The 21,849-nt window shown below is 34.1% G+C and overlaps 2 protein-coding genes and 1 pseudogene across 2 annotated transcripts; 1 reads left to right on the forward strand and 2 right to left on the reverse strand.

The window, feature by feature from the left end:
• Nucleotides 1-503: 503 nt before the first annotated feature.
• On the forward strand, nucleotides 504-2,028 carry LOC110638656 (probable WRKY transcription factor 40). Its single transcript, XM_021789273.2, has 4 exons — nucleotides 504-609; nucleotides 902-1,153; nucleotides 1,259-1,375; nucleotides 1,492-2,028. Exons 1-4 carry the CDS (start codon nucleotides 574-576, stop codon nucleotides 1,864-1,866), a joined length of 780 nt encoding a protein of 259 aa, XP_021644965.2. The 5' UTR covers nucleotides 504-573; the 3' UTR covers nucleotides 1,867-2,028.
• A 255-nt stretch (nucleotides 2,029-2,283) lies between these two features.
• On the reverse strand, nucleotides 2,284-20,606 carry LOC110638654 (formin-like protein 18; annotated as a pseudogene).
• On the reverse strand, nucleotides 12,226-14,820 carry LOC110638655 (uncharacterized). Its single transcript, XM_021789270.2, has 2 exons — nucleotides 13,069-14,820; nucleotides 12,226-12,987 (listed from the first exon to the last, which is right to left on the reverse strand). The coding sequence occupies exons 1-2, from the start codon at nucleotides 13,722-13,724 to the stop codon at nucleotides 12,330-12,332; spliced, it is 1,314 nt and encodes a 437-aa protein (XP_021644962.2). The 5' UTR covers nucleotides 13,725-14,820; the 3' UTR covers nucleotides 12,226-12,329.
• Nucleotides 20,607-21,849: the final 1,243 nt, after the last annotated feature.

Genomic DNA, 21,849 nt, shown 5'->3' on the forward strand with positions numbered 1-21,849 from the left:
CTTTCTAAATTTATTTTGAGAAAGACCAGTCATCCACTCATAAAAGTTACCAATTATGTTTTAATTCATTGATATTAGAATTATTTTCAATAGGACTGTGTATGATTTTCAAGATTTTGAATCGAATCAATAAAGCATATTCTAAATCGAATCAATTTTCAAGATTTTAAAAATTGAATAAAAAATTGTATCAAAATAAACTTAAATTGAAGAACCGAGAATCGTACCAAATCAAAACTAAAACAACGAAGAACTGAATTAGAACCATATCAAAATTTTAATTTGGTTTTAATTTCTGAATAAATCCCGAACCGAATTGAAACTACTCCTCTAATTTTCATAACTATAAAATTTTGAATTCAAATAATAATTAATTAGATATTAAATTTGAGTCTCAATCGAAGTTTGGTGGCTGCGTGAGCAATACGGCATCAAAAATTTCCAACTTTTGCATTAGTTGTTGCCTATAAATAAGTGCTTCTTCCTCTCGATCTTGCTTTTCTAATAACACTCTGGTCATCAATATTACCCCATCTCCTACCGACATTCATAAACCTTCTTAAACCCGTTACCATGGATGCTATTGCTCACTCTCCTTGCAAAGTCGAGGTAAACTCACCCTCTTCCCGTTGTTTCTTTCACTAGATTTTTGAGCATGAACACTCATTATCTAAGGCTTGAAATTGAGTGGAAATTAAAGCCCAGTTTGGCCTGCAGGTTGAATGATTTGCACAAGGCACTTCTCAAGAAAGCTTTGTTTCTAATCAGCTTTCTCGAGTGCACTGAAGGGTGAAGGCAACCTGCATAGCCAAACTGGCTAACTGAGCTAGATTTTACCATTAATGGCATGTCCATTTCGTTCTTTTCTAATATGATTTTGTTCATATGCTTATTTATTCAGGCGGAAGCTCTCCAAGATGAACTGAAACGTACCCGAAAAGAGAATGAAACTCTTAAGGTTATGCTTGAAGTTATGGGCAGTAAGGTCAGTGCCCTTCAAGCAAGTGTTCAAGAAATTGGTAGCAACTCACCTCTGAGTAGTAGCGTCTCATACTATGAGGTCTATGGCTCAATCAAGAAACCAAGGATTGAGATTCCCATGGTCAAGCCTTCACAAATTTTTGTCAGAACCGACTCCAATGACAAGAGCCTAGTAAGTATAGATGAGATGTTTGTGCATGGATCTATCCAGGTTAATTTTATTGATTTCTTGCATATTATCAGTACTCATCAGGGTTAAAAGAATTTGAATTTTTAGATTGTAAAAGATGGATATCAATGGAGAAAGTATGGCCAGAAGGTCACTAAAGATAATCCATCGCCTAGAGCTTACTTCAGGTGTTCCATGGCTCCAGGTTGCCCCGTCAAAAAGAAGGTATAAACACACATGTATTGATCTCAAGTTTTCTTTAAACCAGAGTTTTTGCCGATCGATCTTGTCATATAAACATATACATGAGCAGCAAAGGGTTAATTTCTTGGGTTTTTCAGGTTCAAAGATGTGCCGAGGATAAGTCAATTCTGGTTGCTACTTATGAAGGGAAGCACAACCATGATCCCTTTGGATCTCCTGGTCACTCTATATACTCTCCGGATAGCTCATCAAGAAGCTCCAGAAGTAGCATTATTTCTTTCCCAGTCAACAGTAATCCTTCTCAACCAGGTGTAGCTCTTGATCTTGCCCTCTCAAGTCCCACACATGACAAGGAAAAACCTTGTCAAAGTTTAATGGAAGATCACACCAGCAACAAAAACTGTAACACTAAGGCTGAAGAGTACTTGGCATCCCTGACTAAAGATCCAAGCTTCACAGTTGCTTTGGCTGCAGCTGTAGCTCGCTCTTTATCTACACCAAGAGTACTGTGAAGGGTCTCCACTTCAAGTGTAAAGGGAATTGATAATTAGTTAGCTTCTATTACTTCTTCTTCTTCTTCTTCTTCTTCTTGTTATTCTCTAGTTTTGATTCTTATGCTTCAGTTGTATGTGAATCATGAATCCATTCCTCCACTACGTTTTTTAGGATTACAAGATCTCAAGTTTGAGCACTAGCAAAAGCCGAGTGAAAAAAAAAAAAAAAAAAGATATGCAATGAAAGTGCAGAATCAAGGTGCATATATATTCAATAACACATCAACTATCAAGGAGTTTCAATTTCGAATCCTGGTTTTGTGTAGCTCATCCATTGAAAATTAAAAAGGAATGGTTTTCATTAATGAGTCAACAAGAACATATGTACAAAGAAAGTAGTGGAGAAGACAGAGGGTAAGCCATTCACAGAAGGTAGATTTAAAAGAAATTGATATGGCTTACAACAATTAGCCAGCCAATTGAGTATAAAGGGAAATGAATCTTTCTCCAATTTTCTTAATGAAATTACACACTAAATACTAATATAGATTGACTAGATTTGAATATTTACACCACTACGACTCAAAATATACAGAGGAAATAATACAACCTCTTTAACCAAATATATCCCTCCTATATAAATTATGAAAACAAAGGATACAAGAACGTATTTTTACAACAAAATTCTTGACATATCTTGCAAGTGGTTCATCGAACAAGACTTCATCTCACCACCATCTCTACTCCAAAAGCAAAAGAGATTTGTTAATGGCACAAATAAAATATCAGACTATCAGTTCATAAAAAGAGCAGAAGAAAAACACAAAGCAGAAGAGTTATTAGTTGGCTTACAGCTTCGGATGAGAATTTATCCCCGTAATATACACCTGAATTTCCTCAGCCATATATTCTTGCTGCAGGGTAAAATTTTTCCTTTTTTTCCCATATCATTGCCTGTTTTAGGTTGCGCCTTCTCCTTCGAAGTTGAACTGGGTGTTCAGCCATTCGTAAATATGATGCTTATCCACATAAGAACCACTTCTGTTTTGATCAATAGACTATGGCATATACAGCACTTGATCATTTGATATTCCCATTCTTGATAGTAGTCGGCATCAAGTTTTCAGTCTCCTTTTGGGAGCAACCATCTTCAACTTTTCATTTCCTGTTTCCCTCTCTGCCTTTTTCTTTTCAAATTCAAGGTGCTTGCAGTTTTCATCATTGGCTCGAACAAACATCCTCACAAAATTGAGCATGGTAAACACAACTGTAGAATGAATACACACAGTAAGACATCTTAAAACAAACACATTATTTTGATTTTTTTTAACATTTACACTTTGTTACTCTATTAACAACAATAAAGATCTCAAACTTGTTAAGGACCTTGCTCAAATGGACAACGAGCAGGATCTTCCCCAAAAGAAAGGGCCAATGCATCTGCATTTCTACCCTGAAAACATTCAAATCCAGAAATAAGTCTAATAATGAGTGTATCTAATGCTCAAGCACTCTGTAGATATTCAAAGCAGATTCCTTAAAAATTAAAAAGCAGGAAGGAAGCATACCACAGTAGCATAAAGTGAAGCTGAAGATCTCACTTCACTTTCAGCAGAACTCAGAAATGCCTTTAGTATCTGGAAATTAAAAAAAATATATATAGTAACAATTTCGTATTTATAAATTGAAAGATGTGAAATATAAACAAAATCAGCTATAATCCAAATTTTAAAAATAAAAATAATAAAGGGTGATCCAGTGCATAAAGCATCCCATGCTTGTGGCCTATGGGGAAGGTAATTGCTACTATTAAGCACTATGGAACCTAAGTGCTAAAACACAGCATGCACCTTCAACCAAAAGCCTAATGGGTTAAGCGTATTACTGCACACATGTCCATGCTTACCTCTTATTGCAGTTTGATCATAAGAATGGGAGTGTCAGAAATTGTATTTAGATGACTAGGTCCAAAAAGGCTTTGACCTGAATTCATGAAAGAACCACTCAACTTAAAAACTTGAACTCTTAGGTGATAAGGTGAATGCGCCAAAAATAAGTTCTCTCCTCTCTAATAGTTGGACATTTGAATTGACATTAAGCCTTCTCCATCAATAAAAGACAGATCCTGCTTGTATGATGCATGATCAAGCATATAACAATATTAATCTGCTGTGACATCAACTTTATTGCAAATAAAAGAAAAAGGAAAAAAAATATATTGTGTGCCTCCAAGCTTCAATTTCCAATAGGAAATTTCAGCAAACATTTTCTGAAGAGCCTTATCTGCACATATGAACTCACAGTAGCTGGTATGTCAGACTTAACCTTGCAAAAATTTTCTGACACTTGACCATCATTCTTTGAAACAGCCAATTCCTGCACAACTTTCTCCAGCCCTTTACTTACGGCTTGCATTTCCTCTGCCAAATATTTCAATTGTATCTGCATATATATTAAAACATTTAGCAAAGCATTGATGGAAAAAACATATATTAGATATTTTCACAAAAAACACACGACAAAGAAGAAGAGCACTTTGGTTGCAGCCTCCAAATTTGTAAGGTCTTTCGGAAAATCCAGCAGCTCTGGAAGCTTTTCATCGAGCACCTAGAGCTCAAAAACAAACAAAAATAATGAATTGATATGCAACTTTCCGCGTATGCATGAAGAAGCTCAATTTTCCATGTTCTGCTATCATTCAATAAAAAGAATGTAACACTGAACCCAAACAACAGTTTTTATCCCTATATTAATTTTCCAATTTGTTTTATTGCCCCTCTAATTTTAATATGCACAAAATGAAGATTTTGAATTATTAAATGCATTCTAAGTAGCCGAGTAAGAAAGGTTTAACATTATACCTTACAGAGATAATGCATGAGTCATCTTGTTATTCCGAGCTCGAGTATCTGTGAGTTTGAGAAGACTGTCCAACCGAAATCCAATAGCAGAACCTAAAACAATATAATTATAAATTGTTAATCCCAGCATCCAAGTGGAATATATCAGAGTGGAAATATAAGATAAAGAGAATAATCCTAAAAAGTACTGAATTTAATCTCATCAAATGATAAAATATTCAGTCTCAAAAGAGATATTGTTGCCTATGCTAGTTTTCCATGAGAAGGTAAGAAAACTGAGAGTCAGTCAGTTGCATACAGCATGCAAGTCTAGGTTCAAACAAACCGCTTATTGCATCAAGTCAATAAGCAAAAACTGCTGATGTGACCACTTGTTAAATGCAGCCACAAATCATGAAGTATGACAGTGAACTAAGAAAATTATTAAGCACATCATTCAGGCTTTATCACAAATATATGTTAATAAAAACCATGTCTAACATGTGAATTCTGTCAGTGAATCTAATGAAATATTCCTTACTTATAGGAAAAACAAGTACATAAATTGAATTGATCATTTTCTTGGTCAAAACTCCTTGAATCAACCTCGTTTGTTGAGTTTAATTATAGCATGGTGCAAGAATCCTCCATGTCAGTTTGATTTACATTTTCACTAGGTTTGATCAGGTGCAGGGTAATAATCCCCTAGGTCAGCCTTCTATATCGAGTTTGTCTGCATCAAAAGAGTATGAATACCATTGATCATTAGGTTTTATCACTTTTGAAACAATGATCCCCTGGATGAACACAATTTAATACTTGATGATAAGAACGATTTATAGCAAAGCTTGGCATTTTACGATAAAAATATTTGGGATTCTACTTTATAGATTAAATTTTAGACCTTATGGTGAAAGGTTCAAGGTTCTACAAGGAAAGGGTTTCAGGAGTTAGAATTAAGTTTGGCTTATATATATATATATAAGCAAAGTTCAGGATTCTACAATAGTTCTCCCTTAAAAAGTCACGTAACTCGCATAATGAATAAAAAACACAAAAGAAATTAGTTATATCTATGCAAATATGAAAGTATGATTAATGGCTCCATGATCTCTAACTTGCACATAATTTTATTTGTTAATAGAGTGTTGGAATATTGAAGGTGGGAACAAAAATCCCACATCAATAGTGCATGAGAATTTTTGAGGGCATGTAAGTGTTGGCAAATGCCATTGTGGTAGATGTGTGCCAATCCAATCCAATTTCTACATTAAAGTTGGTCTGTATGCACTCCAACTTTTTGGGCCTGTGAATTATAACGTGGTATCAAAGTGAGGCCCAATGGTCGTAGATCCAACACCCAAAACCATAGTGTGCTAAGCAAAAAAGAGCCTAACCTACAAGCTGCGCCAGACTCAGGTAGATCTGCGACTGGTCAAGAAGAGTTAGACTCAAAGAACATAGGCAGACCTAAGTTAGATGGAACACCCAGGCAATGGCAAGTGACAGCTAGGCCTATGAGCCTAAATTTGAATCTAGTTGCACTTGAGGTGAAGATGGAAACACAATCCCATATTGGCAATGCACAAGAATTATAAAGGGCATATAAGTGTTAGCAAACCAAATCAAAATGGCTTAGGCCATTTTGATGGAGGTGTGGTGTGCCAATGCAGCCCAATTCCTAGAGCAAAGTCGGCCCATATGCACTCAAACTCTCTGGGCCTATGAATTATAACATAGAGTTTCCTAATTTGCATAATCTACCACCGTACAAATTCCAAATGTCTTTCATAGAAGTCACAACAAGACTCTAAACAAGGAAGTTGCAACTTACCCCTTACAGTTCCATGGTTCAAGGCATTACCCAGGGAAAGAATAGTTTGCATGATCCTTTTCAACTTGACTGAGCTCTTGATCTGGTGAATGCATTATTGAAAATTGTGAAAAAGATGAAAAATACAGAGAAATATTTAACTGGAAGGAGATAAAGAATTAAAAACAATATAAGACTTGCCTCTTCAGCAGCTGAATTTACAACATTCAAATTTCTTCTGAGGTCAGAGACCTGAATAGGTGCAAAGAAAGGGCACAATTAAAAATAAAAACAAAGGAAAGAATCATAAAATCAGCATACTCATGTAACTTTTGTCCTCTAACCTGGGGTTGGAATTGTAGCTTAAATGAAAAAACTCCTAGCTTTGACTCTACGCGTGGCACTTTCATCAATTCTAAGAAGAACTGCCATAAAAATGCGCAAGTCATTTAATTGGAATAGTAATTAAAAAAAATAGAGAGAAACAATATATATGAAGTATATTCCCAAACAATGCAACTCAAATTCTTCAGAGGATACAGGCTTCAATTCATAGGACATCTTATAAATGTATGCAACCAACATCACTAGTATCATCCTATTTCACATTGCCTAATTGATTCATCAGAGGAATTAAAGGGAGATCAAGCCACATGAAAAGGATTCTTTTTTTTTTTGTATTTACAATTTGTAATTGTGGCATTAGGTATACGAGCTAGAAGTTAACATAAATGTAAAAGTGAACCATAATATAAAAAAAGACAATGCCACACCTGTTCACACTTTCCCAAGTTCTCCTCATCTCCATTATAACCCTGAACATTTATATAAAAGAACAGTTATTACTCAAATAGGTACACAAGAATGCACACGCATTTTGAACTAATAAAGTTCATTCTCTATGACCATGGAAATGAAATAAACTTGTCAGAACGTATTAAAACTCTTATCATATTAGTGAAGATGTGAAATATTTTATATGAAAACATTTTTCAATACCTCAAGCAATTCCATCTCTTCTTTTGTTGGACAGAACTTGATAAGGTTATCAACCTGATCAACATCTAGAGCTGAATCATCCATGGCAAGGATTGAACTCTGTAAGACATTGGTAGTGAAGCAAAAATATAAAAGGGTCAACCAAAAATCATTTAATATATTAGAATCCCTTATCCAAAACAATGCTACAGGACTTCAAATAACTAGTGCCAGAAGAAAAAGGGGAGAAAAGGAACACAGCCCAGGGGCTAGTCAAATTTACAAGAACTAACATGTCAGATGAAAAGGAAAAAATAGGAAGTAATTTGTTAATCAACATAACAAAAAATCAGCAGTGCGCACAAAATATACTTTGGTGGAAAAAGAAAATCTACATTCACTCATATTCAATTTCGTCCCTCAAGAATAATAATGCTTTAGGATAGTTATGAAATTCAAATGAAAGTATAAATCATCATTAGTACTTAATACATAGATTCATATAAATAGGCATTCAAAGCGTAAGGCTTCATTTGTTTCACTGAAAATAATTTGTATATAAAAAATGTTTTCCATGGAAAATATAAAAATATTTTCTATTGTTTGGTTGCAGTGTTAAACTAATGGTATGTGTTTATGTTATTTATGTATAAGTGTTTTCACATTTTAATAAGATTATCAAAGTCTAAAAAAAAAAAGACTCTCTCTTTTGAAAATGACTTAATTTTTTATTTGATGAGAAAAATATTTTCTGTTGATCTGTTTTCCTGAGTGTCCCAAATGCTAGAAAATGAGAAAAATATTTTTTGTGATATGGAATTACCGCAAGAAGGCCAATGATATGTGGATACAGATGGCATCAAATATTAGAGAAGTAGCTAGAAAAGTACTTAGAGAGTCTAAAGGACATGGACCACCCTCAAAAGAGAGATGGTGGTGAAATGAGGAAGTACAAAAGGCAGTGAAGAGAAAAATAGAATGATATAAGAAATTACCTGAATGTGATAATAATGAGGCATATGAACAGTATAAGATAGCAAAGAAAGAGGTAAAAAAGACAGTTAGTCAAGCAAGAGCACAGGCCTTTGAAAAGTTACATGAGAAACTTGAAACTAAAGAAGGGAAAAAAGATATTTATAGATTAGCAAGGAGGAGAGAAAGGAAATGTCAAGATCTCAATCAAGTTATATGCATTAAGGATAAAGAAGGAAAAGTGTTGGTGAAAGATGAGGACATTAAAGAAAGATGGAGAAATTATTTTAATGATTTCTTTAATAATAGTCAAAATGGTAATAGTGTGAATATAGACTATAGAACAATAAAAAAAAATGTGAATTATACTAGAAAGATTAGATCTTTAGAAGTAAAGGAAGCACTTAAGAGAATGAAAGTGGGTAAAGCCTGTAGACTCGATGGAAATACCAATTGAAGTGTGGAAGTGTTTGGGAGATATGAGAGTGGCATGGTTAACTAAATTATTTAATAAGATTCTAAACTCAAAGAAAATGCCTGATGAATGGAGGAGTATTTTAGTACCTATTTTTAAAAATAAGGGAGACATATAGAGTTTTTCAAACTATAGGGGAATTAAACTCATGAGTCATACTATGAAGTTGTGGGAGAGAGTTGTGGAGCATCGACTACGTCATGATACTTCTATTTCTCTTAATCAATTTGGCTTCATGCCCAGTCGTTCAACTATGGAAGCGATCTTTCTCATTAGAAGCTTGATGGAGAAATATAGAAATGTGAAAAAAGATCTACACATGATTTTTATTGATTTGGAGAAGGCTTATGATAGTGTTCCAAGAGATGTCTTATGGAGTATGTTAGAACAAAAGAAGGTATCTATTAGGTACATACAAGTGTTGAAAGATATGTATGAAGGAGCAACTACTATTGTGCGCACAGTGAGAGGGGACACAAGAGATTTTTCAATCTCAATTGGATTACACCAAGGATCAGCTATAAGCCCTACCTTTTTATATTAGTTTTAGATGAATTGACGAAACATATACAAGAGGGTATTCCTTGGTGCATGATATTTGCGGATGATATTATTCTGCTAGATGAGACGCAAGAAGGAGCCAATAGAAAGTTAGAGCTTTGGAGAAGTACTCTAGAGTCAAAGGCCTTTAAGTTAAGTAGAACGAAGACAGAATACATGCATTGCAAGTTCAGTGAAGGCCAAACTAGTGATAGGGAAGGAGTTAGTTTGGATGGAGTGGTACGGTCCCAAAGTAATCACTTTAAATATCTCGGCGCAGTCCTTTAAGTAGATGGGGGATGTGAAGAGGATGTTAGTCATAGGATTAAAGCCGGATGGTTGAAGTGGAAACGTGCTACGGGAGTTTTATGTGATCGCAAGATTCCCAATAAGTTGAAAGAAAAATTTTAACATACAGCCATACGACCGGCTATGTTATATGGTAGTGAGTGTTGGGCACTGAAGGAGTCATATGCGTCTAAGATAAGAGTTGCAGAGATGAGAATGTTAAGGTGGATGAGTGGCCATACTAGACTAGATAAAGTCCGTAATGAGAGTATTAGAGAAAAGGTAGGAGTGGTGCCAATTGAGGATAAGTTGAGAGAAGGGAGATTGAGATGGTTTGATCATGTGAAGCGTAGACATACGGAGGCTCCAGTTAGATAAGTAGAGCACATTAGGTTAGAGGATAAAAAGAAAAAAAAGGGGTAGACCTAAATTGAATTGGAGGAGAGCAGTACAACATGACCTAGAAGCATTACACATTTCTGAGGATTTAACCCAAAATCATTTAGAGTGGACAAAGCGAATCCATATAGCCGACCCCAAATTTTTGGGATAAAGGCTTAGTTGAGTTGAGTTGAGTTGAGTTGAGTTGTATGGAATTATTGCAAGAAGCATACAGAAAGGCAGACAGTATATGGAATAACCAGAAACATTTAAGTCTGTCACGTAAAAAATTTAATCAATGACCATCATGAAATCATTTTCACATACATTCAGCTAATTTTGTATTGTATACATTCACTGAACCTTTGTACACAACTTTTTTTTTTTACACTATGAACGATGACCTATACTATAAATTTGTTCAACCTCACTTTTTAACTCAAATCATTTTGAGATACATTTACTTGAAACAAAACCACAAAAAGATTCAGCATACCATCAGGTCAGGGAGAGGAATCTTAACCTTCAAAAGCATGATCTCACAATTATACGCCCGTCTAAGCTCAATCTGTAAAATCAGTAAACACCTTTTGAAAAAGGAAATAAATACTAAATATTTTAAGAATTATTAAGTGTACACAAAGAATAAACCCACAAAAAAAAAAAAAAGAATGCACTAAACAAACCAACTTGCTGCAAAAAGAAAAATTCTATTTCACAAAACAAACAGAAGAAGTAAAGAAGATTGCTTTTGAAGATTCTTAAAAAAAAAAAAGAAAAAAGAAGAAGAGGGTCTGTGACATCAAAACAACCAAACAAATTTTAGCTCATTTCCTTAAAAAAAACACTGATTACCAGCTAAACTTTGTCAGATTTAGGTCCCAAGGTGCCGCGATTTGATTTTGCCCCAATGCCTCCTTGACCAGTAGTTGGTGCAACTGCTGAGAAAAGATTTTGAAGTTCTGACAAGTCAAATTCTGGAGCCCTAGCACAGACAAAACAGAATAAAAATGAAAAACAAGCATAAAGAGTAATATTAACTTAAAACATTTCTTTAACAAACAAGGCAACATAAAAATGATGCATACTTGGAAGCTTCATCAGATTTTTGTGTCTCAGCCCAAAGACTTCCTTGCATGACTCCAGTTAATTTTAACCAATGATAGGGCTTCAGGTTGGCCTTTCTAGGTTGGACCTGACTTCTCGGATTTGGATGTGATAGGCCTCGCCCCTTTACATTGAATGGAACACCAGCAGCTGGTCCAGGAACTGAAGGCACATTTCCATTGCCAACTCCAGAAGGAGATGCTGAAGAAGCAGCACAGGGTTTTGATAACCCTTCGGAAAAAGGAGTGGGAGGTGGTGGCACAGGAGGAATATGTGCAGAATTGTTAGATGAGTTTCAAGCAGAACTAGGAGGAGAAGGTGGTGGTGGCACTTTAACAATGCTGGAAAAGCCTGATGCAGATCCAGAACATGGAGGAGGAGGAGGAGTAGGAGGTCCAGAAATGACTGTTGAGTTTGTTACAGGCTGCAGAGAAGACACTGGGTTAACAACTAATGAAGCAACCTCAGCAGGTGGAGGAGGAGGAAGAGTTGAATATAAGTTCTTGATCGTGGATGATGGAGATGTTCCTGAAACCAAAGGATGGGGATGGGGAGTTGAGAATGATTTATTAACTTTGGGTGATAAGGATGCTCCTGAAAAATAAGAGGGGGGAGAAGGGTGGGAATGAGGCAGAGCTGAGAATGTTTTTTTTTTTCTCTAGGTGATGGCAATCCCCTGAAAAAGAAAGAGGTGCAGGAGGAGGAGGAGGTGGGGGAGGGGAAGCTAGGGATGAAAAGGCAGAAGGAGATGACCCATGAGGAGTAGGGGTTGGAGATCTATGTAGCACGGAAACGGAAACGGAAACGCGGAAACGGACACGGGGAAACGGCATTTTAAAAAATATAGGAAACGAAAACGTGTAAATATAAAAAATATAGGGGTATATTTATAAATAAATAAATAAATATATATATATATATATATATATATATATATATATATATATATATATATATATATATATATCATGAAAGATGTTCAATAATAAATAAAGTCCAAATCAACATTTAAATCCAACCATAAAAATATATATTTAGAAGTTTCATACTTATAAGAAATAAATATTAACTACAACACATTCAAATGTTAAAAAATAAAAGATAATGAAATATATGACATTTCCTCAACTTCACTGTCTTTCTCCTTCTCCTTCTCCTTCTCCATGCTTGTAGTTGCATTTTCATCAAACAAAACAGACTCTAACTCTGGTTCATCCAATGAAAGGTTGGCAAATTCAAGAACTCCCACATCTTCCATACTCCCAAATTGATCACCACCAACATCCCACAATTTTGTCTTCTCATCATAATATTGGGAGGAGTTTCTCGACAGAAGACGAAGATTATTATGGATAAAAACCAAGTCCTCTGCACGTTTTGGAGTTAATTTATTCCTTCTACATGAATGAATGAAGGAATAAATACTCCAATTTCTTTCACAACAAGAGGAGGAAGTAGGTTGTCCAAGCACTTTAAAAGCCAACCTTTGAAGTAAAGGTGCATTAGAACCAAAACATGCCCACCATTTCCTAGGATCTGTAACATACATACTTCCAATAGAATCAGGATCAGCAAAAGGTCCACTTTTCAAAGAAAAATTTGCAAATTCATCATTTGCTCTAATTCGCTCATCTTCATTAGAAAAAATCCTCCTAAAGCATTTAATTCTTTCAGTTGATACTTCTCCATCCATATGAGGAGGCACTCTACCTTCTCCCTCTTGAAGCCATTTTTCACTATAAAATCTTCAAAAATAAGAAAATAAATTCAGAAAATAATAAAAAAAAATTATAACAAGAAGATGAGTATGTAAGTTAGAAATTTACCTTGGATTTAATGAATGGGCTAAACAATGAAGGGGAGTGTTGCTCTTTGCCCAACGATCAACAAGAATTCGATGAACCACATAATAAAAAGGAGAAAACCCATCTCCTTGCTTTCCTTCATGATAAAAAATAACTTGCTTCACATTTTCAATCATAGAATCCCACAACTCATAAACCAAATGAAGGCATGGTTTATCTGTGTCACAAACTCTGATCATGTCATAAATGGGCCCAGTAAAAGCAATGATGTAATCAACATTTTTCCACCAATCCTCATCTACAACTTTATCATGAACAAATCTAGCTTTGCCTTGGTCATCTTCTCGGTATTGTGCCCATTGATCACTCATAACCATTGCTTCTAAAGCACGCCTAATAAGTTTAAATCTTTTAAGCATCACAACAATAGAAGCAAAATGAGTGTCAGCAACTGAAAGCAATTTCAAAGGGCTAAACCGATTATAAATTGCAAGCCTCATGGAATGATTCATTATAAAATTCTTGATTTGCAAAGCATCCCCATGGATTTCAGTGATCCAGTGACACACATCATAAGTTTCTTGATTAATTTCCAAATTTTTTGCTGCACATATATTCTTCAAAGCAAGATTAAGAGTGTGCACAACACAAGGAGTCCAATAAATATGTGAAAACATTCCCTCAATGATTCTCCAGCACCTTTACAATTTGAAGCATTATCAGTAATGACTTGTACCACTTTTTGATGACCCACCTCATCAATTACTTCTTTTAGCAAATTAGCAATAAATTGGTTATCTTTCACTTCACTAGAACAATCTACAGATTTGATAAACATGGGGCCAGACTCAGAAACAACCATAAAATTAATCAAAGGCCTCCTCTGGGGATCACTCCATCCATCACTCACAATACTAACACCCTTTTCTAACCAAGTGCTTTTAATTGGTTCAAGCAACCTCTCTACATTTGCTTTTTCTTGCTGAAGTAATGTGGTTCTCAATTTGTTATAACCAGGCAGCACATAACCACCTAAAACATGATTAGCAGCAAAAGAATAAGAACTCACATAATAAGGATTTCTAGCAAAATTAAAAGGTAGACCCCCAGTGTAGAACATTCTAGCAATCTCTTCATCTAATTGAGCTCTAGTTTGCAAGTCAAAAGCTCTACCAAGAGGAGAATCATTAACTCTTCTTTTCTTCAAAGCTGCTGAAATACTTGGTTCAGTTATATTCAATGAAGGAACAGAAGTTATACTAATAGGCAAAGAAACTCGCCTAGATTGTGAATTGGTAATTTTATTTGTTGCCTCATCCTCCTGTTTCCTCATTTCAGAAATACTATCATTCATCACTTTTTTACACACACCAATCCCTTTTCCAGTGATTTTTAATAAATGAGCCCACACTCTAGTATAAGTCCCTTGCTTTTCTTGTCCACAAAAATTGCATATCCATTTACAATTACTCCCTCCTTCTCAAGTTTTCTCAATTTTAGTTACATATATCCACAAAGAATTAAATTCTTCCTCCCTAGTTTTTGAAGAAGTGGCACTAGTGCTATTTGCTTGGGTAGAATTTGAGTTCGAAGAATCCATTCAAATATTTTCCTATCAAAATGACAAAAAGAAAATACAATTTTATACAATTTACAAATTATTTAAACAAATTATATACTAAGGATTAAAGCATAATGCAAATTATATATTAAAATATTAAAGAATTAAATAATAGAATTGAATAAATTGACTATAAAAATTATTATGAAAAATTTTAATATATAATATAACGATACATTAAAACAAATTATATTAAACACATTATATATAAATTATTACAAAAATATAAAATATATTAATATAAAATACAAATTTTGAATGTTGGAATTTTTTTTATTTATCATTAATTAGAATTTAAATTTGAAATTTTATAATTTTAAAAATAACTTTAAAAATATATTTACATTTGTCCTTAATTTCCTTCAAAATGTTGATTGTAAAAATATGGCAAATCTTGAAAATTTTCAGTGAATTTGGGAAAATTTTTTTTATCTTTCTTTTTTTTTAAAAAAAAATATTTATGATAACTCCTCAAATTTAGTTTGAGAAAAATCTAATTATGGAATATACATTTAGAGAAAAAAAATGATATTAAATATGATAAATTTATGATTAATTAATAGAATAAAATTGTAATTAATTAATAAAAGTTGCTTAATAAAATTGTTTCACAAAGAAATTAGAAAAGGAAAATAATAAATTAATAATAAGGAAAATAATAAATTAAATAGTAATAAATTAATAAAACCCAATATAAACCTAATTATTCATATTCACAATCGGGAAGAAAATAGGAAATGCCACTTATCTGTCGACTGTCGTTCTCCCTTCGGCTGCTGCTGCTGCTTCTTCTTCTTCTTCTTCTTCTTCTTCTGTTGATAACAATGATAAGGATGGAGAGAGCATATCAAAGAGTGAATATGGCAGATCAATGAGAAAAGAAGAGAAAGGTGTTGCGATCCTTACCTGCGCTGCGAACTGCAATGCTGCCGACTGCCATTGAAGGTACTCCCTTTCTTTTTCTTTTTCTTCTTCTTCCTTTTCTGTTGGTGAATGTTGTGAAGTGATCGATTTTAACCTACCCATTTTTCTTTTTTTTTTTTTTAATTTTCTTTAAAGAAACGCGTTTCCGGCGACGGAAACCCGTTTTCAATTTTCAATATTTTCGAAAACGGCCCGGAAACGTTTCCCAGCCGTGTCAGGTCGTTTCCTCGTCGGAAACGTTTCCGACACTGGGAAACGTGACTCAGTGCCATTTTCGTGCTTTATAGTTGGAGATGAGGGAGCAGGACCCAGTAATGACAGACTTCTATCTGATAATTTTTCAGGATAATGGTAAGGTGAAGATTCTGTTGCTTTTAAAGTTGATTGAGCTGGAGGATAATCAGTAGCAGAAAATTTTTCTGAAGTTGTGGTAGCCTTAATGGAATATTGCTATGAAGCAGAAGACATTGGTGGTGGTGGCAGTGATGGTGGTGCTGGCAGCCTTACATTAGACACATGACTGAGCTATAAAGATTTTTGTATATTTGTGATAGGAAATGAAATTGTTAAGGATGTTAATGTCACTGGATGCATGATTTCCTCACTTCTAGATGCAGTATACTCAACTCAACTCAACTAAACCTTTATCCCAAAAATTTGGGGTCGGCTATATGGATTCGCTTTCTCCACTTTAAACGATTTTGTGTTAAGTCCTCAAAAATGTGTAATGCTTCTAGATCATGTTGTACTACTCTCCTCCAAGTCAATTTAGGTCTACTCCTTTTTTTCTTTCTATCCTCTAACCTAATGTGTTCTACTTGTCTAACGGGAGCCTCCGTATGTCTACGCTTCACATGACCAAACCACCTCAATCTCCCTTTTCTCAACTTATCTTCAATTGGTACCACTCCTACCTTTTCTCTAATACTCTCATTACGAACTTTATCTAGTCTAGTATGTCCACTCATCCACCTTAACATTCTCATCTCTGCAACTCTTATCTTAGATGCATACGACTCTTTCAGTGCCCAACACTCACTATCATATAACATAGCCGGTCGTATGGCTGTTCGGTAAAATTTTCCTTTCAATTTATTGGGAATCTTACGATCACATAAAACTCCCATGGCACGTCTCCACTTCAACCATCCGACTTTAATCCTATGACTAACATCCTCCTCACATCCCCCATCTACTTGAAGGACTGAGCCTAGATATTTAAAGTGATTACTTTGGGATAGCACCACTCCATTCAAACTAACTCCTTCCCTATCACCAGTTTGGCCTTCACTGAACTTGCAATGCATGTATTCTGTCTTCGTTCTACTTAACTTAAAGGCCTTTGACTCTAGAGTACTTCTCCAAAGCTCTAACTTTCTATTGACTCCTTCTCGCGTCTCATCTATCATAACAATATTATCCGCAAACATCATGAACCAAGGAATACCCTCTTGTATATGTTTCATCAATAAAAACCATATGTAAATCTTTCTTCACATCTCTATATTTCTCCATCAAGCTTCTAATGAGAAAGATCGCTTCCATAGTTGAACGATCAGGTATGAAACCAAATTGATTGAGAGAGATAGAAGTATCATAACGTAGTCGATGCTCCACAACTCTCTCCCACAACTTCATAGTATGGCTCATGAGTTTAATTCCCCTATAATTTGAGCAACTCTGTATGTCTCCCTTATTTTTAAAAATAGGTACTAAAATACTCTTCCTCCATTCATCAGGCATGGATATGGAGAAGATAGTGAAGTCTATGACACTCGTGGGGATAAGATCTTAGATTGAGCAGACCATTGGAGAGCAACCTTCGGTTCTTGGGGTTCAAACTTCTCCCTAATTGAATTTGCATCAATGGATAGTTCCCATAGACTAGGGGATGTGGGACTCTTGCTCTTTTTTTCTAATTCCTTTAACTTTGATTCATCTTGAACTTTTTCAATAGTTGATTCTGGCATCTTGCTGCCTTTTTCTGCTTTCCGTGGAGAAATAGCATCCAAATTTTCTTGGAGTGTAGTGATATGCTGAAGTACATTTAATGCCACATCAGGTTTTGTATCTAGCCAGTCCACATTGCCGAAAATCTCTTGAACTTTAGCTAATGATTCCTCAGGAAGGCCACCTTCCTCGTCCAAAACTGTTAAATCAATTGAAGCACGAGATGAAGTTGAATCCATCTCTGAAAAAAGAACCTTCATTCATAGAATTAGAAATGGAAAAGAAAAACAATTGCCTCAGAACAGATCAAATTTGACATACCATTGAACACATAAAGAAGCAGGAAGATAACAGGATACCTCTGCTCTGAAGTCTTTCCGAAATTGATCTTCAACATTCCATAATGTGTCAATTTCATCACGGTTTAGCATTAAGGTATTCGATCTTACAAAGGCTGTATTGAACATGACACAGAACATCATCTGTTCCCTTTCCAAGTCACTCTCCACACTAATACATTCCATCACAACATCACGTTGAATATGACAATGGATGTCTATTTTAATTAAATCACAAAGTTCCTGCAGCAATAAATAAAGAATTTGAGAACACCTATAACTTTATTTGTCATATTCATTGTGATAAATAGTAAATCAACAGCTAAGAATCACAAAATGCAAATGATGTACTTTTTCAGGAATGAGTGAACAATCGCAACATCCAAATCAGAATCAAAATGTTTATATGCATCACCAATATAACCTTAGAATTAAGAAGATGACTCCTTCACTGACAAACATCACACTTATAGAAAGGAAGTAGCAGTACTATCTAAGAAAGATCAATGACACAAAGTAAATGAATGCACATGACTCTTATCATGAAATTCTGTTACATTTTAATTGCTTCTATGTAAGAAAACTCTTGCAAGAACATGTAGTTTTGAGTAATTACAAACAACTAAAAATAAAAAGACCGCCTTTCACCCAGTAAGCAAGAACATCCAAAATCCAAATTTTAAATCAAAACATAAAGCTGTTGTAGAGATACTTAAAACACACATAGAGACACACTCGAGCTACCTGCTTGTAATGCCGAACAAGTTTGCTCCTTTTTGGTCTTGAGAAAAGAACTTTGGGAGTTTGCTCAGCCACCATTAGAGGGGCCTGACCATAAATCCTAAATATTGGACGGCAACCCCCTTCTCCATCCATACTGGGGATAACTCTAAGAACAACACAGTCCAGTGTAAGTGCCCTATCCAACGGAGGCCACTGTGAGCCCACATTTCTTCTTGATACATACTGCAGGTACCTCAGTTGTGAAGGCAAAGGATTGAGGGGTGACATCAACTGCAAAGGCTCTCTAGGCGCTTGCTTGTAAATCATGTCTAGAGTTTTCTGCTCACCAGTGATCTGCTTCCTGTATATCAAGAGTGCAGATAGCATGAAAGCCAAAACTGGCCAGCCACCTCGTTCACAATGCATCAAGAGCACGTTTTGTTGCAGAACTTACAGCCAGCTTTCACTTGATCTGAGAAAGTGGTGGATCATCTCCATGGTGAGCAATGGGCAACCTTCATAGTGACGAGGATAGTCCACTACAGTCATATCATACTCAGACAATATGCTCCCAATCTGGCTTTGGTTCTCTCCCTCTCGGAAGTTGAAGACTATGAATGAAGAATCTGGGAAGTAGTCACGAAGTTTACTCAATATGCTTCCTATATAGACTTTATATTCGGCATCTTTTAAAGTATCCGTCATAAAGCAGCAATCAAAGACTGTGGAACCAAACAAAATAATAAGTTTCATTGCATAATCAATACTGATATGGACAGAGAAGCTATTTGCATTATGATTTAAAGACGAATCCATCCACCCACCCAAAAGAAAAAAGGAAAAATAATCTTCAAACTTCAACCGCAAATAATAAGTGCTTTGATTACATTTTAAAAAAAAATGCTTTGATTAAAATTAAATGCATACACTGTATTGAACCATAACCCTGATATTAGAGGGTCATACTAAACTGAAAAAAAAAAAAAAACAATGTGTAAGAACTTTAGAAATGAAGAAGTTGCACTCCAGTTCCACAGAAATATTATAACTGATTAGACTTTAAAATGCAACTGTTATAAATGTGACTAAGCAATATAATCCAATAGCTGGAGATTACAACAGCAATAGACTAGCGTGAACGGAGTCTGAGCAAGGCCCAAATGGTAAGAAAATTAATAATATATCATTTTGATAATTTTACAATATCCAACTCAACCAAAGTGATCCATATGCATCAACAATTCAACATTTAGGCTAATCAACCAGGTTTCGTTTCTACTATTTCAAACTAATCACATCCAGACATTCTTTAATATATGTTATGTTTGTTTTACCACATAATAAAGCTTATAGATATCCCCTAAAAATCAAATGAAGGAAGGAAAAAAAAAAATAACGAGAACCCATTAATCTTGAACACCCAAGTAAGCAATTTGATTCCAGAGAAGCGTACCATAAACCCTTTCAGAGATTTCCAAAAGCCCGTCAGGTGGCTTTCGATAGAAGAACTTTCTAAACAGAGCCATTTCTAGGAGATCCAAAAGAAAAAACCAGAAGACGATCTAGAAATGCACCAATTGAAGCCACATTACACCAAAAACGCAGCTCCCCAAAATCAGCTCATATGCAGAGATCACAGAAGAAGCCGAAATGATAAAAGAAGAGATAGAGTGAGCATGGATTTGCTGGGTCTTGAAGATACCCATTGTGTGGGTATTATCATTTTCTTCTTATGCGCACTTTGTGTTTGTGCCTTTGTATCAGAGATAGAAACTTAGCTTTCAATCAACAGAGGTTGATAGTCATGCACAGAGAGAAACAGAGAGAGAGATAGTGGGAATATAAATATTCGTAGGTTGTTCAAAAGAGAATGAAGGAGAGGGACATAGATTTGGTGCAGGTGGAGGTTGTTGTTAATAAGGGATCCAAGGATCTGGGTTTTGTCTTGATGTTTTAGGCTGTCGTCAACAATATTTGTTATTTTCGTCTTCTTCCTTTCTCTTTCTTTCTTCATCTCGACAAGGTGATTAGACTTCATATTTGTACTTAGTTCCTAGCACGTGCGGTGTGGTTTGCTCAGTGCTCCTACTGATAGACCGGGATCGGTTCAACTCAGTACAAAAATGAATTAAATAGAAAAAACAACGGGACCGGATCGCTCCCCATGAATTTTCCGTTTCCGTTTAAATTTTTTTAATTTATTTTTTATTACTTGAAAACTTTTTTTAAAAATATAAGCTATTAATTTTTTATTTTAATTTAATCAATAAAAAATATTTTTTAAGTTTTCAAAATATAAAATAATTAAAATTTTTATTTATTGATCAATAAATAAATATAAATATTTTAAACTTATCTTATATTTTTTTAAGTCAAATATAAGAATTTATTAAAAACATATTATTTTTAATTTACTTCTAATTAAAATTTAAAATCTTAAGGGAGACATAACTCATTTGATCCGCCGTTTTATATATATATATATATATATATATATATATATATATATATATATATATAACATTTTATTATTAGGAGTGGACATTGAGTTAATTAATCAAATTTTTTTAAAATTTTAATTAGAGTTATTATGTAACTCTTATCTTTAGTATTAGTATTGTCACGTAATATTTATTATATAAAAATTAATTTTTTTATAAATAGTAATTATTATCATTCATATTAAGTATTTAATTTTTTTTCAAATTTTTTTTAATTATATTTATTAATGTTATCACTATTATAATTTTCATAATTTAAATGATAATTTTCATTAGAGTTAACACATAATACTTATCTGTATTGACACATCACACTTACCATATAAAGATTAATTTTTATAATTAATAGTTATTACTATTTATATTAGGTATTTAATGTTCTTTCTATTTTTCTTTTAACTATTTTTGTTATTATCTTTATTACCTTAATTTTCATAATTTAAATAATTTATTTATTTATTAATTGATCATCAAAACTCAAGGTCTCAATAATTAAATTTAATGTATTATTTTTTAAAATTATTAAATATTTAATTATTTTTTTTAATGCTCGTACATTTATCTCATAATATTCATATATTTTTATCATGTATATTCTTCTTCATTCATAATTCTTTAATATGTTTCATTGAATGGTATACATTCATTTTCTAAGATTGATGAATAGATCTTTATTAATGCCGCTTGAATCATATTTTATATAACTAATTTATGAGAAATTAATAATTTAATGTAAATTGATATA

The sequence above is a fragment of the Hevea brasiliensis genome, chromosome 4 (genome assembly GCF_030052815.1).
Source record: "Hevea brasiliensis isolate MT/VB/25A 57/8 chromosome 4, ASM3005281v1, whole genome shotgun sequence".
Lineage (NCBI taxonomy): Eukaryota > Viridiplantae > Streptophyta > Magnoliopsida > Malpighiales > Euphorbiaceae > Hevea > Hevea brasiliensis.

What these genes read in the sequence shown, in the direction of transcription:
- LOC110638656 (XM_021789273.2), top strand. Translation starts at nt 574, where the DNA reads ATGGATGCTATTGCTCACTCTCCTTGCAAAGTCGAG. An exon ending in ACTCTCCTTGCAAAGTCGAG is followed by an intron (nt 610 to 901) that starts GTAAACTCACCC and finishes TTATTTATTCAG; the next exon opens with GCGGAAGCTCTCCAAGATGA. An exon ending in ACTCCAATGACAAGAGCCTA is followed by an intron (nt 1,154 to 1,258) that starts GTAAGTATAGAT and finishes TTGAATTTTTAG; the next exon opens with ATTGTAAAAGATGGATATCA.
- LOC110638655 (XM_021789270.2), bottom strand. Translation starts at nt 13,724, where the DNA reads ATGTTTTCACATATTTATTGGACTCCTTGTGTTGTGCACACTCTTAAT. An exon ending in GCCCATTCATTAAATCCAAG is followed by an intron (nt 12,988 to 13,068) that starts GTAAATTTCTAA and finishes TTATTTTTGAAG; the next exon opens with ATTTTATAGTGAAAAATGGC.